General features: G+C 49.3%; 1 protein-coding gene across 5 annotated transcripts in view; it reads left to right on the plus strand.

The window, feature by feature from the left end:
- Positions 1 to 19,084, plus strand: part of VAV2 (vav guanine nucleotide exchange factor 2) — a 128,007-nt gene that overhangs the window by 87,677 nt on the left and 21,246 nt on the right. For all 5 annotated transcript variants that reach the window (XM_064727476.1, XM_064727480.1, XM_064727477.1 and 2 more), the window contains exons 4-8: positions 4,135 to 4,203; positions 12,642 to 12,744; positions 14,667 to 14,765; positions 16,129 to 16,197; positions 16,829 to 16,929. In XM_064727476.1, the coding sequence (XP_064583546.1) occupies positions 4,135 to 4,203; positions 12,642 to 12,744; positions 14,667 to 14,765; positions 16,129 to 16,197; positions 16,829 to 16,929 (441 nt within the window). The remainder of the gene's footprint in view (positions 1 to 4,134; positions 4,204 to 12,641; positions 12,745 to 14,666; positions 14,766 to 16,128; positions 16,198 to 16,828; positions 16,930 to 19,084) is intronic.

The raw sequence follows: 19,084 nt of genomic DNA on the forward strand, positions 1-19,084 counted from the left end.
AGAAGGGACAGCAGATGGGAGCAGCTCAGGTTTCCCGGCTGTCACACACTCCACCTGCTCTGCAAAACACCCAAGTGTTATCCCTGGGCTCAGGGAAACGGGCAGATCATCCTGCTGGTGCTGGCAGGGTGGAATCCCCCTCCAGGAAGGGATAAATCACCTCCTTTACACTCCTCAGGGGGTTTGCACAAGTCAGGAAAACTTCCTTGCCTGGCAAACCATCTCCATTGGGAGCAGCTCCTTGGGATGGAGTGGGACATTTCCCCCCTCTCTGCTTCTCACCAAGCTTGCTGTTCCCAGGGCTGGTGTTTGACCCCAAGAAATCAGACTGGAGAGTGGAAAAATGGTAAATAAACCACGCTGGGTCCTCCTTGCTCTGTCCCACGTGGGTTTATTTTCTGAGGCCAAGGTGCTGCTGTACAAAAGGATCAGACTGGAGCTGCTGCCTCATCCCTGCCCCTCTGCTCCCTGCAGAGGTGAGGAGCTGGCTTTATTGCTAGGACAAGGCAGCCCAGATGCTGAAATATGCTCATAAATAAATAAACAAACCCTCCTGTTTATTGCTGTTAGAATTGCAGCCTACCTGGCTCTTCCCGTTCAATAATTCAGAGCAATGAGCAGCCAGGCAGGGCTGAGAGGTTCCCTGGGCAGGGTGGATGGTGAGGATGGGGTGTGGGAGGGATCACAGGGCAACCTGAGAGCAAGGGAGGGTTTTTTTGCATGAGGTGCCTCATGAAATATTAATTAATTGTCCTTGTGGGTGATGTGCTGTGGCTGGCTCTGCCTGTGTCCTCTGGGAGATCCAGAAATGACCAAAAAATGTTTTGTAAGATCAGGGGGGTGCTTGGCATCAACGTGTGCTGTAATCCTGCCCTCCAGAGGAGCAGCTCACTGCAAACTCCAGAACAAATTGCTCGGTCCTTTCTTCCCTTTTCAGCCCTAAACAAACCCATCAGATCGATCCCGCTTCCCTTCCCTGCTTTGATCTCTGCAGTGGTGCTGTGCACTGCTGTGGGGTCTGTCTGGGCAGGAGTCGACTTTGGGAGCTTGATTATCTCCTAAGAGCCTGTTCCAGCTCTGTTTGATGTATTGGGGGCTTTTCCTTTTCATCTGAGCAGGGTGGGGCTGGCAGCAGCCCTGGGAGGATGAGTGGCTCAGCAGGTGCTTTTGCATGGTGATGGAGGGAAAAAAGCTGGTGCTCAGCTAAAGATATGAAATAAGAGACGTTTTCAAATGAATTTTAATAAACTGGGGTCTCTGCAGACCTGTTGGGTTTCAGTGGACTCACAGTACTCATTGCTGTTGGGCATTCCCAGCTCTACATAAGGATTTGCAATGTGCCTGGAGGTTTTGGACAATTTCCCAGGGAATCCAGAGCTTTTATTTCTTTTGACTGACAACATTTTTACTCATTTTACCAAAAAAAAGAAAAAAAAAAAGGACACAGAGATTGGTCCCAAAGCAGGTGTTTGCTGTTGGGGAGCTCATGGCTGGGGAAGGTGCAGCACCATCACCTGGATGGAGATGCTGCTCCCTGCATGGCTGGGACCAAGGGCAGGACCTGTGGGATGGTTCTGAGTGAAAAACCCTGTGCTGGTGACAAATGCTGCCTTAAAAGATCTCCCAGCTGGCTTTTCTGTGTGTTGCCTTGATGGGGTGGGAGTGAGAGCAGAGTTCCTCTCACCCACTCTGTCCCTGCCAAAATCAAATCTGATTTTGCAGCCAGCTCAGGTGTGTTCAGAGTCAAAAAAAAGAACCTAAATGGGTGTGTAAGGGAGCTTAAGTCAAAAGTAGGGAGATATTTCAAATAGTGGCTGTTGGTAGAGCTAAATTAAATTGTGTTGTTGCACTTAGAACTCCTGGGGAAGAGCAAGGGATGAACAAAGGAAAAGTCCAAGGCTTTGTCCCAAAAGCTGCCCTTCAGCTCTGGGTTTTGGATGGTCCATTTAGTAACCCTCACCCTGGTGTGACTTCTCCCTCTAATTGCATTCTCGGAGTCCTTATTTAGCCATTAGCTGCCACTGCAGGGACACAGGTTATTAATTCCTCCCCTGCCCTGACTTTCACTCTGGCCCTTCACCAGCACTCAAGGTGAAGCTGGGAGGGCCAGGGCAGCTGCATCCCCATGAAATTCTGATTAGAAAACATTTTTCTCCCTTTTCTGTTCCTTGTCTTACATGGGGGGCTGTGTCACAGGAGCCAATTACACCTCAAGCCCAGATTTATGGCTGGACATGTGTCCATGTGATTTTAATATTTTTTATGGCTGTTTTACTCCTTTTTCTCTGGTGTGGCAAGCACTGGGGAAGGAAACACTCAGAGAATAAGAGCAGAAAATGCATGTGGGGGAAAGGAGGTCGTGCCTTGTGGTGGATTTTTTATTGTTGTTGTGACAAATGATATTTAACCAGAAGTCACCTCTGAGTTCTGTATTCCTGCCAGAGCTTTACATCCCTTGCCTTCCTCCCTCCTGTGTTGCCACTTTGGCCATGGACACACCTTGGGATGGCTGGAATTGTCCTGCTCCATGGCTGGGCTCAGCACAGCTCTTTCCCCTCCTGGTCATGGTTTTAACTGAGCTGACTGCAAGTCCCAGCTCTATTTCAAACTGCTTGGAGTGGAGCTGCTCACCTGAGGAAGGCTGAGGTGTAGCAAGGGAGAGAAAGCAAATTAATGCCAGTGAAAGCATCCAGAAATAGCAAATTCAGGGGCTAACCAGGCCACGTATTAAATCTTTCAGGAGAGGCAATCTATCATGGGCAGGGAGGGGAGAGGAGGGAATTGCTCCTGAGGGCAGTTGCAGGTTCAGATGTGGCCAGCTTTGCTCCTCCACAGTGGTTCCAGCCTGGGGAGCCCCACCTGCCCTCCAGGATGCCCAGGAGGGATGGGCAGAGCTGCTGCCACCCCTCTGTGTCCCTGTGCTGTCCCTGTGCCCATGGGGATGCTCCAGCCCCAGCCCAGCCTGGCCCTGTGCCAGCAATAATACGTGGGCTTTAATTAAAACAGTATTTCTCATCTCCCTCATACATTATTTGGTTATTGCTTCAGAATGAGCCAAGGAATTCTTGCATTCCCCCCACTCCCTCCCTCGCTCCTTTAATCTGCTTTCTCCCCTCCTTTCTTTCTGCCCTTTTGGTGTCCTTTCCCTCATCTCCAGGGGTTTTAACTTTTTTCAGCTGTCACAAAGTTGTTAAGATGAGGAATCCTGGGGTTCATAAGGACTCAGTCATTCCACTGGCATTGCTGGGAGATGCTTCCAGAGAGGCACTGCAGAACCTGGCTGAGCAGGGAAGGAGCTCACAGGTGGAAACACTGGAGGAGAAGGTGTTCCTCCATCCCAGCAAATCCAACACCAGGCTGGAATTAAGAATCCTGAGTAGGGAAGGAGCTCACAGGTGGAAAGGTTGCAGAAGGTGTTCCTCCATCCCAGCAAATCCAACACCAGGCTGGAATTAAGAGTCCTGAGTAGGGAAGGAGCAGGGAAGGAGCTCATAGGTGAAAACACTGGAGGAGAAGGTGTTCCTTCATCCCAACAAATCCAGCACCAGGCTGGAATTAAGGATCCTGAGCAGAGAAGGAGCTCACAGGTGGAAACTGGAGGAGAGGTGTTCTTCATCCCACAATCCAGCACCAGGCTGGAATTGAGAATCCTGAGTAGGGAAGGAGCTCACAGGTGGAAAGGTTGCAGAAGGTGTTTCTCCATCCCAGCAAATCCAGCACCAGGCTGGAATTAAGATTCCTGAGCAGAGAAGGAGCTCACAGGTGGAAAGGTTGCAGAATGTCTCCATCCCAGCAAATCCAACACCAGGCTGGAATTAAGATTCCTGAGCTGTCTGTGCAGCACCAGCTCAGCAGAAAGGCTCAGCCACATGGTCCCTGAGGTGCTGTGCTGTCAGCCCATGCAGCTGCTCATTTTGGTGCCCAAGTGCTGCCCTGTGTGCCCAGCAGCCTCCCCACCTGCATCCCTGCCATCTGTGCCCTGGGGAAGCAGCAGGGCTGGGACCAAACCAGCTTTGCAGTGAACATTCTGTGCTGCTCAGCGTGATGCTCAGGGCTGGGCTGAGCTCAGGGGCTCTGCTGTGAGGGGTGAGGCACTAAAATAAAATCTAACCCTGTCATTCCTTCCCTTGCCAGGCCCTTCCCTTCGGAGGAGACCACGGAGAATGACGATGACGTGTACCGGAGCCTGGAGGAGCTGGCAGAGTGAGTGGCCTCACCTTCTCCTCCTGGGAGGGCTGAGGGAAAAGCTCCTGTGGCTTTTCCAGCAGAGGCAGATAAAGTTTGACAGCAGGGCTGGGAGAGCCAGCACGGCTGCTTTGATCCTTTGGCCAGGAGATTTTTGTGCTCTGACAAAAGTCCATCTTTTTCTGGTGGGAAAACCCTGGGAGATGTCACTTTTAATCAGGTTGAGCTGATGAGTGGCTTGGTGTGGGGTGAAAGGGGCCAAACCCAGAGGATCCCAAACGCCTCCTAAATCCCAAAACCCTTCATCCTCTGAGGTGATCCAAGGGAGTGTGGTACTCATTCCCTCCATGGCATTTTTTGGAGCTGCACCCCCATGTGTGATTTTGGCCCTGGGGCAATCAGAAAATATTTGGGTTGAAAAAGGACCTTGAAAACCATTTGATTCCACCCCTTTGCAATGAGCAGGGACACTTCTCACTATCCCACATGGCTCCAAGCCCCATCCAAGCTGGCCTTGGACATTTCCAGGGCTGTGGCAGCCACATCCTGCCATGGCACCCGTCCTGCTTGTCCTTGGTGGGACGTTGGGTGATGCTGCTGCTGTCTCTGTGTGTGTTTATCTGGTTTTTGTGCCTGTGGTGGTGATGTAACAGGCTTTTAAAATCAACCTTGAACTGCAGGCACTATTGGAATTCAATGGCAGCATTCCCATCGAGCCAGGGCTCTGTCTGCCTCATATGGAGGGATGGAGTGCATGGCTGGATGTGTGGCTTTATGCAGTTAAATATTATTGTTCCACAACATAAATAATAAGGCTCCTTAATCCAATGAGTTCCTTATGGCTTCAGTTATTACAAAAGTAAATCATAAATTACCAGCAGAGGGAATGGAGTGCCCTGGAATTCCCTGCTTGCTGTTGGCTCCCAGCAGCTGCAGTTTAATAAAATTTTAACTCAGAAAGGGATCTTTTCAAGAATAGCATTTTTTTGTGCCCCCTCTCCGAAAGTTCTCAAAATCCCTTTAATATTGGGGTTTAAAATTCCTGTTTCTCACACATAGATGTGCTTTTAATTAGAGAGAGATTTGTGTGGGGACTCTCACACGAGTGTTGGTGGGGACGGCAGTGCTGGCCTGGAAAGGAGAGTGGGTTTGGGGTGCTGCCCTTGGTTATTTGGTGCTGGGATTGAGTTCCCAGTTTTATTGGTTGTTTGGTGCTGGGAATGGGTTCCCAGACTGGTTCCCTTGTTCCAGTCTGCTGGGGACAAGGTGTCCAGATGGAAACTTCCCGAACTGTCCCTTGGTCAGAGGGGCTGTGATGCCCAGCAGATAACTTGGAGGTTTATTTCAGCTGATTTCCCTGTTCTGTTCCAGATCTCCAAATTTAACTTTCCTCATTTTCCCTTTCTCTTCAAAATCCTCTTTTTTACATCTTATTTAGGACTTTGGGGGAAAGACATGTTGAAATGAGCAGGGATTGCACAAATTCTCTCATGCAAGCCTGTCCTCCCTGTGCATGGAAACACAGCCTTCAAAACAGTGTCAGAATCCCCTCATAGCTGGAAAAACCCCAAAAACTCCCTGAGAACCCCTCAGCCTTTTCTCTTTGGAGAAAAAGCTCAGGATAAGCTCTCAGTTGGTTCTAACAAGGCATTTTGGGGGGTGGTAAATGAGGTATTTTTTTGGAGAATGCCAGCATGCTCCATTTCAGCTTGAGTTGGAGTAGTTTGGTTGAGGTTTTGAATTCCAGTGCTGCAGAGCCTTTAAAATAGGAATATATTTGTGATGGAGGTGCTGATTTGGGGAACAGAAGGAACCAGGCTTCGTCCCTGCTGCCCCCATGATGCTCTAAAGAGTAGAACCTTTATCCTGAGAGCTCTCCCAGCAGGGAGGAGCTGTGGGACAAAACCCAGGCCTGGACAGGGGCTGCAGGAACAAGCTGTGTGTGAAATCATGGGGTTCTGTGTGTTTAAAGGGTGTTTAAGCCTTGCTGACCCCATTGTGCTTTCACCTTTGGGGTGGTGCAGGGATTAATCCCAGCTCCAGACAGATCAAGGCGCATAATTGCCTGGAAACAGCTATTTAGTTAAAAAAAAAAAACCCCGAACAATTGGTGATGGGAAGGGGAAGGGAAGCTAAAAAGCTATCAGGGGAGCTGGGAAGTTCTCAAATTCCCTGTTTCCAGCCCTCTGGCCCCTCGGTTTGCTGTGCCCGGGGCCAGATGGCAGCTTGCAGCCAGCCTGGGCAGATGGCAGGGGCTGCTTGCATTGCAAGTGCTGCTGATCGATGCTGTGAGGGGCTGGAAAGGGACAATTGGCCTCTGCTGCCTGATTTATTCCAGCCTGCCCTTTGCCAGACCCCAGAGCAGCCATTTGGGGGGTGTTTGTCCATGAAATGAGCTGGGTTTTGCAGCAGCAGTGTGTGGGTTCATCCTCTGTGCCCCCAAATCAGGGATTGTCAGTGACCCTTGTCCCAAGGATGCTCCTGCAGCCTTTTGGGGGGAGTTTGTCCATGAAATGAGCTGGGTTTTGCAATAGCAGCAGTGTGGGTTCACCCTCTGTGCCCCCAGATCAGGGATTGTCAGTGACCCTTGTCCTGAGGATGCTCCTGCAGCCTTTTGGAGGTGTTTTGGGGTTAAATGAGCTGGGTTTTGCAATAGCAGTGTGTGGGTTCATCCTCTGTCCTCAGATCAGGGATTGTCAGTGACCCTTGTCCCAAGGATGCTCCTGCAGCCATTTGGGGGGAGTTTGTCCATGAAATGAGCTGGGTTTTGCAATAGCAGCAGTGTGGATTCATCCTCTGTGCCCCCAAATCAGGAATTGTCAGTGACCCTTGTCCTGAGGATGCTCCTGCAGCCATTTGGGGGGAGTTTGTCCATGAAATGAGCTGGGTTTTGCTGCAGCAGCAGTGTGTGGGTTCATCCTCTGTCCTCAGATCAGGGATTGTCAGTGACCCTTGTCCCAAGGATGCTCCTGCAGGTCCCTGGGGAGGGGAGCTGCTGCTTCCCACATGGCTGTGGCTGCTGGCAGCTGATGGCAGGAGGCAATTATCCACCTTGCTGCCCTGCCAACTGCTTTTCCATCCCCCTTTATGGCTCTTTCAGCTGCTCCAAACCATCCTGGTACCTCAGAGTTATATTTAACATCTCACCTAAATTTTCTCCGCTGCCACTTGAGCTCTCTCCAGTTATTTTGTCTCATTAAATTTATGGCAGTGATTAATCCTGGCCCTCTTTGCAGCCCCAGAGCCTTCTTTATGCTGAATCTTCTCCTCTGCAGTGGCACAATTAGGTAGATGGCACAGGGCAGGTTTTGGGTTCTTTGTTGGCTGCTTGAAGAATTCAGAGTCAGGCAGAGGTTCTGTGAATGGTTTGATGTGAAACATTTAATTTGCATGACTTTTACCTTTGTTTTCTCTTCTGAAGATAATTTGTTGTGAGGAGAGGAGTTGTAGGTGTTGCATAAAGGACCAAAAAAGTGTTTCAGGCAAAGCAGGTCCCCTCCAAACCCTACCCTTGGAGAGCTTTGTCCCACAGATTGATGTTGATGTCCCCTGCTCTTGTTTTGAGCAGCTCACTGGGAATTTATCCCTAACAAATTTATTGGGATAATTGTGTATTCCCAACCTTTCCATCCTAGAGAAGAGGGGAAGGAGATCTGCTAGGCCACAGTTTCTCCAGTGATGCCTCTTCTGGGCTCAGCTTCTTGCTGAAGTTTCTCCTGCTCCTTTCACTTCTTGCCCCTCTCACATTTTCCAAAATAGTGCTGTGATCAGCAGAATTTCTCAAATGCATTAAAAAAAGTAACGAGCACAGGAGCCAAGGTGAAATGATGAGTGAGCTGCCACTTTTCTCATTATTTTTATGTTGGACAAAGCAGGCACGACAGCCCCTCAAATAAATGGCTCTGTGGTGCAGGGCACTTGAGCCAGAGTGCCTGTAAATGTGTCTGTCCCTTGTGTGTCACTCCTATTGATTTTTACATGTCCTGCTTGTGCCATTTCTAAGATCACACTGGTCACTTTTCTTAGGATCAGAGCATGAGAAATTCCACTTGGAATAGGGAATGTAACACCCAAGAAGAATAGATGGGAAAAAGCTTCTGCTATTTCCAGATTTGTGTCTCCATCCAAGTCCAATCTGAGAAATTAAAACCCTGCAAGATCTCGAGTCCTCCAGCTGCACATCTTGCACTCCCTCACCCTGAAACCTAAACCTGCCAGATGTGCTGCAAATTCAGGGTTCTGCTTGTCCTCTCTGACAGAATGAGGGGTTTGGTTGAAGGAGTTGTGTATTTATAGCTGTGAGTGCAGAGTGAGGATGAGAAAGTGGGGATTGGGATGGGCTGGAGCCTCACAGCTGCCTCAGAGTCCCTGCAAATCTCCCATCTTGGACCTGTGGTGGCTCTGAGATCTTCTGGCTCTTTACCCTGGTCACAGGGCTGGAAATTTGGGGTTGTCTCTTGGTTGTCTTATTTTAGCTCCTTCTATCCCTTGCTGCTCTTTCTTTTGCTGTTCCTGGTGGTTCTGGCTCTTTCCTCAGCGTGGTTTGGACGGAGTTTTGCTGTGGTGGGTTTGTCATGAGGGTTTGTCCTTGAATTCCTGAGGCTGGTACAAGCTCATCAACTCCCCACAGCAGCTTTTATGGCTGGAGAGGCTCTTCAGTGGCCCTGAAATCCCTCAGGGCTTCCTCAGTGTCACTGCAGGGATGAGTGCAGGGTTCCTCAGCTTGGAGGACCTGCTGCATGTCATCTATTGGGGCATCACAAACTATTTGTGCCTATGGTCTCTTCCAGCCCCAAACATGCTGTAATTTTATGGATTTATCCTTCATTTTCCCCTACTCCAAGGCAGGATCCTGGCACCATTCCCTCAGTTTTGGGAGCTGCTCCTTGGCACGGCTGCTGCCTGCCTGGGTGGGTGTCAGTGCTCAGCAGAGTGAGGCAGAGCTCAGCCAGCATTGTTTTAGCCTGAAATTGCCTCAGATATGAAAAGCTTTATTCATTATCAGCTTTTCTGGCTCGGCAAGAGGCTGCCAGCCCAAAGCTGGTTGCATCCATCCTAATAACAGTAATTGCACGTGCTGGTGTTCCCTCTGAAGGGCGGCTGAAATCCCTTTCCTAACCCCAGAGCTGTCAATGAATCTCCTAATCCAGGCAGTAGATCACAGGCTCTGATACCCACGGGTAACTCTCAGACTCTGCTGCTTTTATTGAAGGAGTAAATTGCTTTTCTTTGTGAGGAATGAGGTGATCTGGCTTTCCTTGCTCAAGTTGTTCCGTCTGCCCGTGACACGCCTGGGATGCTGAATTTATTGCCTGAATTTGGTGTGTCCTGAGCTTTCCACTGGCTAAAATCATCCCAATCCCTGTTTTAAGCACAGGGAGGGTGTGTATTTTCACAAGGTGGGGACAGGTGAGGATCAAGATGTGCAAAGCAGAGATGTCAACATCCATAGGGCCCTGCAGGAGCTGGGCTGCTCCAGGAGAGGCTGATCCTCGTGCTTTACTGCTCTCCATAAAAGCTGCCAGCCTCTGGTGTTTCTCAGAGATGCACTGAGAATGTGTTTTAATAAATAACAGACTGCTGGACCGTGTTGATGTTGTAATACTGCCACGGTTGTTGGGTTTGAGGAACTCTGCTGCATCCCCCAGAGCTCTGGAGTCAAGGTGTCTCTCTGGGTGCCCCCAGGATGTGGGAATAGTTCCTATTTTTTTTTCCCAAAACCAGAAATTGGAGTAGAGAAGGGCTTGTGCTATGGAGCACCAGGAAGGGGAGGAGCAGCAATGCTCAGCCCCTTCATTAGGGGAATGAAGCTGTCAGGATGTGGCCCCACGTGGTGGGGGCAGCATTTGTGTCCAAATTGTTGGCACTTCTGAGGGCAAACCTGTTGGATTGTCCCTTGGGAGATGTTTCTTTCCTGGTGGGAAAGGCCTTGGGGCACCCACCCTTCTCCAGTCCCAGCCCAAGATTGAGCAAAACCCATCTGGCACTTGGGGACATGGCTGAGGGGTGCTGGTGCTGGGTTCAGGTTGAACCAGATGTTCTTGAAGGGTTCTCCCAACCCTGATGATTCTGTGAAAGCCCCTTCAGCAGCACACCCCTGCTTGTGTTGATGCTTTAGGAGGAAATGATGCCTCTGGTTTAGCTTTTATATTTTTTAGATATATTATATTATTCTGTGCTACTTTGGTGTGTTGGTCTGAGCTTCATATGAGGGGATGCTCCTGCACAGAGCAGGGAGACAAAACAATTCCTGCTCCAGCTGGGGACCAAGGACAGATGATCCAAATCTCAGCCCAGGAGCACAAACAACATGGGCTGGAGAGAGAAAAACAAGCAGGGTGGGACTGCCTGGGCTAAAGCTGGGATGGGACAATGAACTGCAAGGTGCAAATGGAGTAGAACTGATCAAAGGAAGAGACCCCGTGCCCGGTTGAGCATTTTGTGACCATTTTGGTTCATCTTGGGTTCATTTTGTGCCCATTTTGGTTCATCTTGGGTGCAGCCCTGGCTGGGCTCTTGTGCTGCCCAAGGTGCATCCCTTGAGGAGATCGTTGTAATAAATCCCTGCTTTATTCTTTAACTCTGCGCAGCCTCTGCTCTATCTCAGCCTTCCCAAGGCATCATTTCCACACCCTGCTGGGCTCCTGCCCGTGCCATTACCCCAACCACACATTCCCAAAACCCTTCCAGCCATGGAAATGATGTGTGGAGAGGCAGCCAGCAACCCAAGAGAGGTGTGGGCAGGGAGATTCATCAGGAGCTGGGAGTGACTGGCTCTGGAAGAGGAGCAGAGCTGAGAATATAAATATTGGTGCAGATAATAACAGTGATGCCTGGGAGGGGGAAGATGGATCACCAGCTATTAGTGGGCATTATTGCAGCAGCTGCAATGCATCACCCGGGAAGAATGGGATGGATACATCATGCCAGTGTATTTATTTAAAATCCCCAAACTTTTATTGAATAAATCTGCTTGTATAAATAGAAAGGGCCGTATTTAAGCAGCCTGGTTTTGCAGGCAGATGTGCTCTGCTGCTCCCTGATATGTAATAGAGAGATGTTGAGTGTCACACTTGGAGCACAGCTTTACACCTAAATTTATTTGTGTGTAATTAATGCCCCTGTTGAAAGGCACAGCTCGTAAAATATGCGAGCACTGTTTGATATTCCAGCATTTCACACTGTCCTGATCCTGTGGGATTGACTTCAGTGGGAGCTGTTAGCAGCCAGCACCTGTAGATCTAAGCACTGGAATTATTACTGTTAATTGGTATTTAATATGGGCTGAATTTTCAAAAGTATTCCGAGGCTGGGGAGCCCCAGGGAGGGGTGTGGAGGCTCAGATGATAATTAATTACTGAACAGCATCACCTTTTGCACAAACTGGGCTCTACAGCTCTGGGATGCCTTTGAAGCCTGGGAATGCAGGGGCAGCTCCAGAGGGGTGGGGCTGGTCCTCAAAATTTTGCTGCCTAATTTCTCCCTGCTGTAAATGTTGTTATTGGCCCCTGCCCATCGAGCAGGTTGTTTTGTGGTGGTCAGGAGAGCCTCCTGCTCCTCTGGGAAATGCTGGATTAAAAATCACCCAGTTACCCATCAGGACAGGGATTGGGCTTTGTAGGAGTTGGTCATCACTCAGATAGGGGATGCAGAGTGTTTAAACCTGGATTGAATGGCCAGGGCTGGGTCCTGCTGTTGCTGTGGGTCCTGCACAGCCCAGGGTTGGCTCATCAGGGCGGGGATGCTTCTCCTGCTGCTCAGAGACATTGTTTGAGTGTTTAATGTAATATCTGCTCCTGCTTGGAGTGAATCTGGGCTCCTACAGCAGTTTGCAGCCCTGGCTGGGGGATGGGGATGGTTTTTTGGCACAAAGAAATGTTTCAGTGAGGAAAAGCAAAATCAGATCAAGAGTGAATGCAGAGCATTAAGCAGACCAAAATCCAACCTTAAAGTGAATTCTCTGAGCATTATACAAAGTCACTGAGGCAAGACCTGTCCTGGTCCTGAAGAGGAGCTGAAGGGGAGGTTGTGGGCACCCTTGGGGCAGGTGGAGCTGGAGCTGGTGGCTCTGGTGGCTCAGATGGCCCCTCTGGGCTCTTGGCTGGCAGATCCATCTCAGTGGGCCCATTAGTGCTGAGCAAAAGGCTCTGCAGGGGAGAGCTGGCAGCCCGTGGTGCTGTGGGCATGGTGGGCACAGAGCCTGGCACAGGCACAGAGCCTGGCACAGGCACAGAGCCATTCCTGGCTGTGATCCCTGCTCGTGTCCAGCAGCGTTCTGCCTTTTCCAGCCTCCAGCCAGCGGAAAGAAATGTGCAGCAGGCACTAATCCGGGAAAAACAGAGCAGGGCCTGAATTCCCACAGGATTTTCTTGCTTTCTCCTCCCTCCTTGGTGCTGCTGAAGTGCCAGTGAAATCCCCTGGGTGTTATCCCTGACTCTTTTTCCTTCTCCTTGCAGCGAACATGACCTGGGGGAGGACATCTACGACTGCGTGCCCTGCGAGGATGAGGGCGATGATATCTACGAGGATATCATCAGAGTGGAGGTGCAGCAGCCCATGGTAACAGCCCAGCTGTGTTCTCACAGCTGCACCTCGCTGGGAGGGGCAGGGAGGGGGCTCCAGGATGGAAATAACTCCCTGCCACTGGCAGGTGATGCTGCAGGGAAGGGAATTGCTGAGTCGCTCCTCCAAACTGGGATGGCACCAGCCCACAGGGGTTCTATGAGGAGTTTCCCAGCCCAGCCTGTCATCTGCAGGAGGTGGGGAGGAAGGAGGGGAAAGGGAGACCTAATAAGCCCTAAAAGAGAAACTAAAAATAGGATTTTGCTGCTGCTGCTGAGGCTGTGTCACTCCAGCCTGCTCCGTCAGCCAGAGGTGCCACTGGTATTTTTAGTGCAGGGTGACAGATCTGTGTGTCAGGGATCCAGCAGCTGTCTGTGCCTGCTGCTCCTCTCTGGAGCAGGAAGATATTTACAGTGGAGCTTTCTGGGGCAGCAGGGACCAGTGTGGCACTGGGGACAGCCCATTTGTCACATCTAACAAGCCTGAGTGTGAGGCATGGACAGCATCATGGATATCTCCAAGGGCTCCGGAGCAAATATCACACTCCATGGATGAGCCAAGGAGGTGTTGGTGGCCCTTGCACCTCCCCACGGTGCCCACAGCCACCTCCTTACCTGTGACCTTCCAAATTTCCTCCCCTCCCTCCAATATCTGCCTCCCCCAGGCTTTGTTCAGCCTCTAATTATTCTCCCCTTTTTCACCCCTCCCTGGAACAAAGCAGGATCAATGGACAAATTCAGTGATCAGTTCAATCCCTGGAGGGGCTGGAGCCTGGGAATGCAGGGCTGCATCCATGGATGCGCTCTGGTTCCTCAAAGATCACAAACCCCTCATTCCATGGTGTGCAGGAGCTCCCTGCACACCAAAACCCCTCTGGATCAATGAGTTGGGCCCAAAATATTCCCCCTGATCCTGCCAAAGTGCTTGGATCTGAAGGCAGCACAGCTCCAGTGGTTTTTGCCACCAGTTGCAAAAGTTACTTGGCCCAGGGGAAGGTTTTGGTAGGAATTTCTTGCATAAATGGGAAAAAATGGGGGAAAGCTCCAGCAGCCAGGTAATAAAGGATTAAGGTCAGTGGAATTGGCAATTTTTCACTGACCCCCAACATTATTTTATGCTTTCTGCTGAGCAGTTGAGAGCTGTGACTCCCTTTCACTTCCCTGAGCAAAATAGCCTATTTTTAATATAACTGCCCCAAAAATTGAGCAGTTTTTGGGTAACGTGTTGCAACAGCAAGTGTGTGATGCTAATGGCTTCTTGTATTTCTGCATGCTTCAGATTAGATACATGCAGGTAAGAGGAATTGATTAAAATCTGGGGTTTCATGCAGCTGTGAGTCCTGAGGGGTGGACAGAGGGGCTCTTTTCCTGTGCATGATCCATAAAGCCCCAGAACTGAACTCCCTCCCAAATTCACATTCTGCCCTGCCAAGTGCAGCAGCTCCCAACACGTGGGCCCAGCTTTACAGAGCTGGGGCTTTGGGAAAAGCACATTTTATCAGATTTGACCTAAAATCAGGAGAATTGGCAACCCTGGCCAGGGATTTGTATGAGTCTGATGTATTATTTGTGACTCACTTAGTATCTGTTGTGAGTTTCATCTTAAGCAATAAAAAAAAAAATAAAAAGGGAAAAAAATCAGCTTTTACCTCATATTATTCTTCTTTAACTGATAGTCTTTGGTGGTGTGGCTGTAATAAATGCAAAAAATGCAGTTTTTCCATGTTGAAGCATATTTAATAACACAGCCAGGGTTCCTCCTTATATTTTTGGGATAAAAAGAGTTCCCTTTAGCATAAACCAGTAGTGGTTCTCTCCTGATTTTGCAAATTTGTGCTTGGTTGCTGTAACTGGAGCCCCACCAGGTTGCTGGACCGCCCTTAGGACCATCTGACCATGAATTATTTTTCCTTCCTCTAGAAAATGGGAATGACAGAAGATGACAAAAGGAATTGCTGTTTGCTAGAAATCCAAGAAACTGAGGCCAAATACTACAAAACCCTTGAAGATATAGAAAAGGTGAGAGCTGAGCCCTGCAGCCCTGGATCCCACATCAATTGTGCTGAGTTGGTTCTTGCTCCCAAAACTGGGAGATGCGAGGGGCAGGATGGAGGAAAATGGGAGAGGAGGGGAATCCACAAAATCTTAACAAGCAGAAATGTGCAGGAGGCAAAACCAGCATCTTTTATTGTGATTGCTGCAGATTAGAACCAGGCTGAAAACCTTCCTGCTGTGTCCCCCCATCCTGGGGTGAGAATCTCCCACTCCTGGCTCAGCCAGGCCGGGTTTGCTGATAAGAGCTGTGTTTGCAGATATCTCTTATCACTCTGATTGCCACGGAATAATTCCTTTATTCCGAGTGCTGAGGCTGTGCTGGTTTGCCATTGAAGCTAATTGGATTAAAAGGAACGTTCTGCTGCCTAAATTCGTGGGGGTTTAATTGGTTTTGATGAATTATTGTGGCTCCTTTTCTTTTAAAAACAAATGGAAGGGAACACCTCAGCAATGGATGGAGCCTGGAGGTGGTTCCTGCTCCCAGGAAAGCAGCAGGAAGGAAGAACAATAATGAAAATCAAGCTGCCAATTCTAATCACCCTGATGCTTTTGTTTCCTCCCCTTTTGCCATTCTTTCCCTCTGTCTGTCTGCTGAAAGTTCCCCCGAAGAAGCTGTGAGCAAAACTGGAAAAAAATGGAAGAACATTTCCCATTTTCCAGGAAAATGCCCCAATATATTTGTCATTTATGTTTCCAAGGAATCCTTCTTCCTTGGAAACAGCCACAGCCATCTGGTTCAGGAGAATGAAGAGTTAAATTATTGCTTTCATATCAATTAAAGCTTTGCAGGTCCTGGTGGTGTCATGGGTGGAATTTCCCCTCGTGGGTTGTTGTGTTTGGGGTTTTTTGCAGCTCCAAGTCACAACAGAACAGTAGATGTTATTAATATGTATTTGTTCAGAAAGGCATTGCCCATGTAATCACATCATTGCTGCCTTCCCAAGGGCAGAATTCCAGGGAGATAAAGGGCTGGGGAGATGCTTCAGTGCAGCCAAGGGCTGCAGAGTGCATTTCACCCTCCCTGCTGCAGCTTTAGCAGGGGAGGGGGCTGTGGGCACCCATGGGTGGGGGTCTGGCACTTTCCTACCCTTGGAAGCGCTGTGGGAGCTCAGGGATGGTGCACTCATGGAATTCCTGCCTCCCACTCCCATCCCTGCTCATCCTCTGCCTTTGCAAGTGCTTAAGCTCATCAAAATCCACCCAGGTGAACTCAGCTGGTGAAGCAGAAATTAAAAATAAATAATAAATAAAATAAAAATAAATCCCTTGCACAGCCTCATTCCCTGCTCTCCAGCACCTCAACCCCTTTTCCATTTCTCTCTTGCAGAACTACATGAACCCCCTGAGGCTGGTACTGACTCCCCAAGACATGGAAGCTATTTTTATCAATTTGGAGGTAACAACGTGGGCATTGTGCCTCAAATATTTGTTCTTTTCACAGCAGCTCAGCCCTCTCCCTGCTTAGGAGGAGGTTTTCTGATTTCCTGTTAGATTTGTGCATTCACTTGGAGAGCTCCAGCCTTTCGTGTGCTGTGGAGCTTAAAGTGCTTTGGGAGACAATCTTTAACACTCAGTTTTGGAGGTGAGGAATATATGAACTGTAGGAAATAAAACAATTCTATCTAGTGGATGTTTCAGGGCTGGGGCTCTGGGTTTTAGCTGGTTTGGGCACAGGGTGATGAAGGGATTTATTTCTGCTGTGGTTTGCACAGGGTCTTGGTCAAAACCTCATCTCCTCCACTCCTGCCATCCCAAATCCTCCTCCCTCTCCACCCTGGGGTATTTCTCAAAACCTCATCTCCTCCATTTCTTCCATCCCAAATCCTCCTCCCTCCCCTCCCTGGGGCATTTCTCCCTGCTGGAATTACACCCCTGTCCTCCAGGCCCCTCACTAGAACAACTTTCTTTACAAACACCTGAAAGAGGGAAACCCCTGCCTGGTGGAGGAGGGAATGTGCATTTCTCTGGGCTCTGTTTGCCCACCTGCTTTGAATGTGTGTAAAGTGTTGGCTGTTGCTTGGTTTTAGGACCTCATTAAAGTGCACTTCAGCTTCCTGAGAGCCATTGATGTCTCGATGATGTCTGGAGGAAGCAGCCTGGCAAAAGTGTTCCTGGAGTTCAAAGAGAGGTAAAGGAATGCCAGGCTTCAGGCAGCTCCAGTTTGAGCAGATTTGGGTTATTTTGGGAGATTTAAACACAGTTTTTGTTACTCTCTGCCTTCTCACTCTCTACTACAGCATGAAAGGAGGTTGGAGCCAGGTGGGGATCTGTCTTTTCTTCCAGGTGACAACAGGACAAGAAGAAATAGCCTCAAGTTCCACCAGGGGAGGTTTTGAATGGATATTAGTGAAAATTTCTTCACTGGAACAGGCTGCCCAGGGTGGTGATGGGGTCACAATCCCTGGAATTGTCCAAAAATTGTGTGGCTGTGGTGTTTAGGGCCTTGGTTTAGTGGCAGTGCTGAGTTAATGGTTGGACTCAGAGATCTTTTTCCACCTTAATAATTCTGTGATTCCAGAAAAGCCTTTCACAGCAGCCCAGGTTTGCATCCTCCACAGCAAAATGGTTTGAGGAAGCTGAAACATCACTGAGAGCTGACATTGAGCAGCAAAACTCAGCCACAGGTTCAGGTCACCCAGGGCAGAGGCTGGGACACCTCCCCTGTGACCACCAGGCTCCCTTGGATCCCTGCTCCTGCAAACCCCTGGATTTTCCTTGAGCTCAGCATCCTGTAGGAGACTGAATACCCAATGTGATTGTGGGGACCAAGATGAGCTGGAATGGAGCAAAACCTCCAGGGGTTTTGTGTGGTCTCTGCAAGGGCTGTGATGTGGTGGGGTGATTCCTGTGCAGGGGAGATCAGCCCTGCTCTGATCAAAGTGATTCCTCACCCTCAAAGAATCTCATTTTTGGCACAGAGCTCATCCTGCACCTTCTGCACGATGAATAAATGTAAAAGTTTCTTTCACAAACAGAATCAATCCTGGCTTTTGGCAGCTGCAAGCCAGGAGCACCCCAGCATGCAGAGATAAGGTTGATAAAAGCCTTTAATATCCTTAATACTAATCAAAGGGTGATTCATTGTGGAACGGTGCCAGGCTGTTATTTCACTGTGATTAAACCAGTGTCTAGACACAGAAATGCCATTCAGAAGTCAATAACTCCAGAAATACCATCTGCATTAATAACACACCGTGAGGTCACATCTTCCATCATTCTGGGGGCCTCTCGTTATAAAGGGCTTTTTTTTCCTGGGTTAAATTACAAAAATATTCCAAAGAGGAATGCAAATAATTTCTAAACACTCATAAAACTCACTCAGGTGATTTTGATCTCCTGATTCCTGGCTCAGCCTCATGCATGCAGTGCCATGCCTGGGGCAGAGCTGTGGGCACAGGGAGCAGGGAGGGGACACAGGAGGGGTTCTGGAGGTGACACTGATGCCCAGGCAGGAGCACAAGGCTGGGTTTGAGCCATTAAATCAATGTTTTCTTGTTAACATGCTGGTGGAATGCTTGGAGCTGGGGAGTTCCTTGCAGGTGGGTGAAGCAGCTGCCCCCCTTCCTAAGGGAGCTTGCGAACAACTTCCAGTAGGACCTGAAAGCTTTGGAAAGAGTTGAGGGAAGGAGAAAAAGCAGCTGTGAGGTGGTGATGGTGGATCTGAAGCTCTCCTCAGTCCATGGGGATTTTAGGGGACATCAGTGCTGTGGGAAACTGCTGCTCCAGGGGGTTTTGCCTTGGAGAAGTCCCTAAAAGCAGACTTTTGGGGATAAAGGGTTTGGAGCAAGCTGATGTAAACAGGCAGAGTCCTTTCCTCCATCAGGAAAGTCAGGAATAACACATTTTACAGCAGGGGAATTTCACTGCAGAATGAGGAGGAGGTGAACTCACTGGGGAGACAGTGTTGATCCACCAGGAAGGGAATCAGGAAATTCAGGAATACCACATTTTATAGCAAGGGAATTTCAGTGCAGGAGGAGGAGAAGGTGAACTCACTGGGGAGACAGTGTTGCCCCACCAGGAAGGGAACATGGACCTCCAGAGTCCCCTCTTGGTCCCTGAATATGAGACCTTCCTCCATCAGATCTGTCCATGACAAATAACTCCTCCACACCCTTAGAGACATTCTGGCAAGATGATGCATCACTCCTTGGCTTTGCAGGGGCCTTTTTTAAGGAAATAGTTTGTAAATCTCTTCCTGTGGAAGCCACAGGTTTGAATTTATGCTCCTGAAGCTTTTTTGAAGCTCTCCCCGTGCTGGCAAGGTGCATATTATTGTGCCT

Source organism: Zonotrichia leucophrys, chromosome 17, assembly GCF_028769735.1.
Source record: "Zonotrichia leucophrys gambelii isolate GWCS_2022_RI chromosome 17, RI_Zleu_2.0, whole genome shotgun sequence".
NCBI lineage: Eukaryota > Metazoa > Chordata > Aves > Passeriformes > Passerellidae > Zonotrichia > Zonotrichia leucophrys.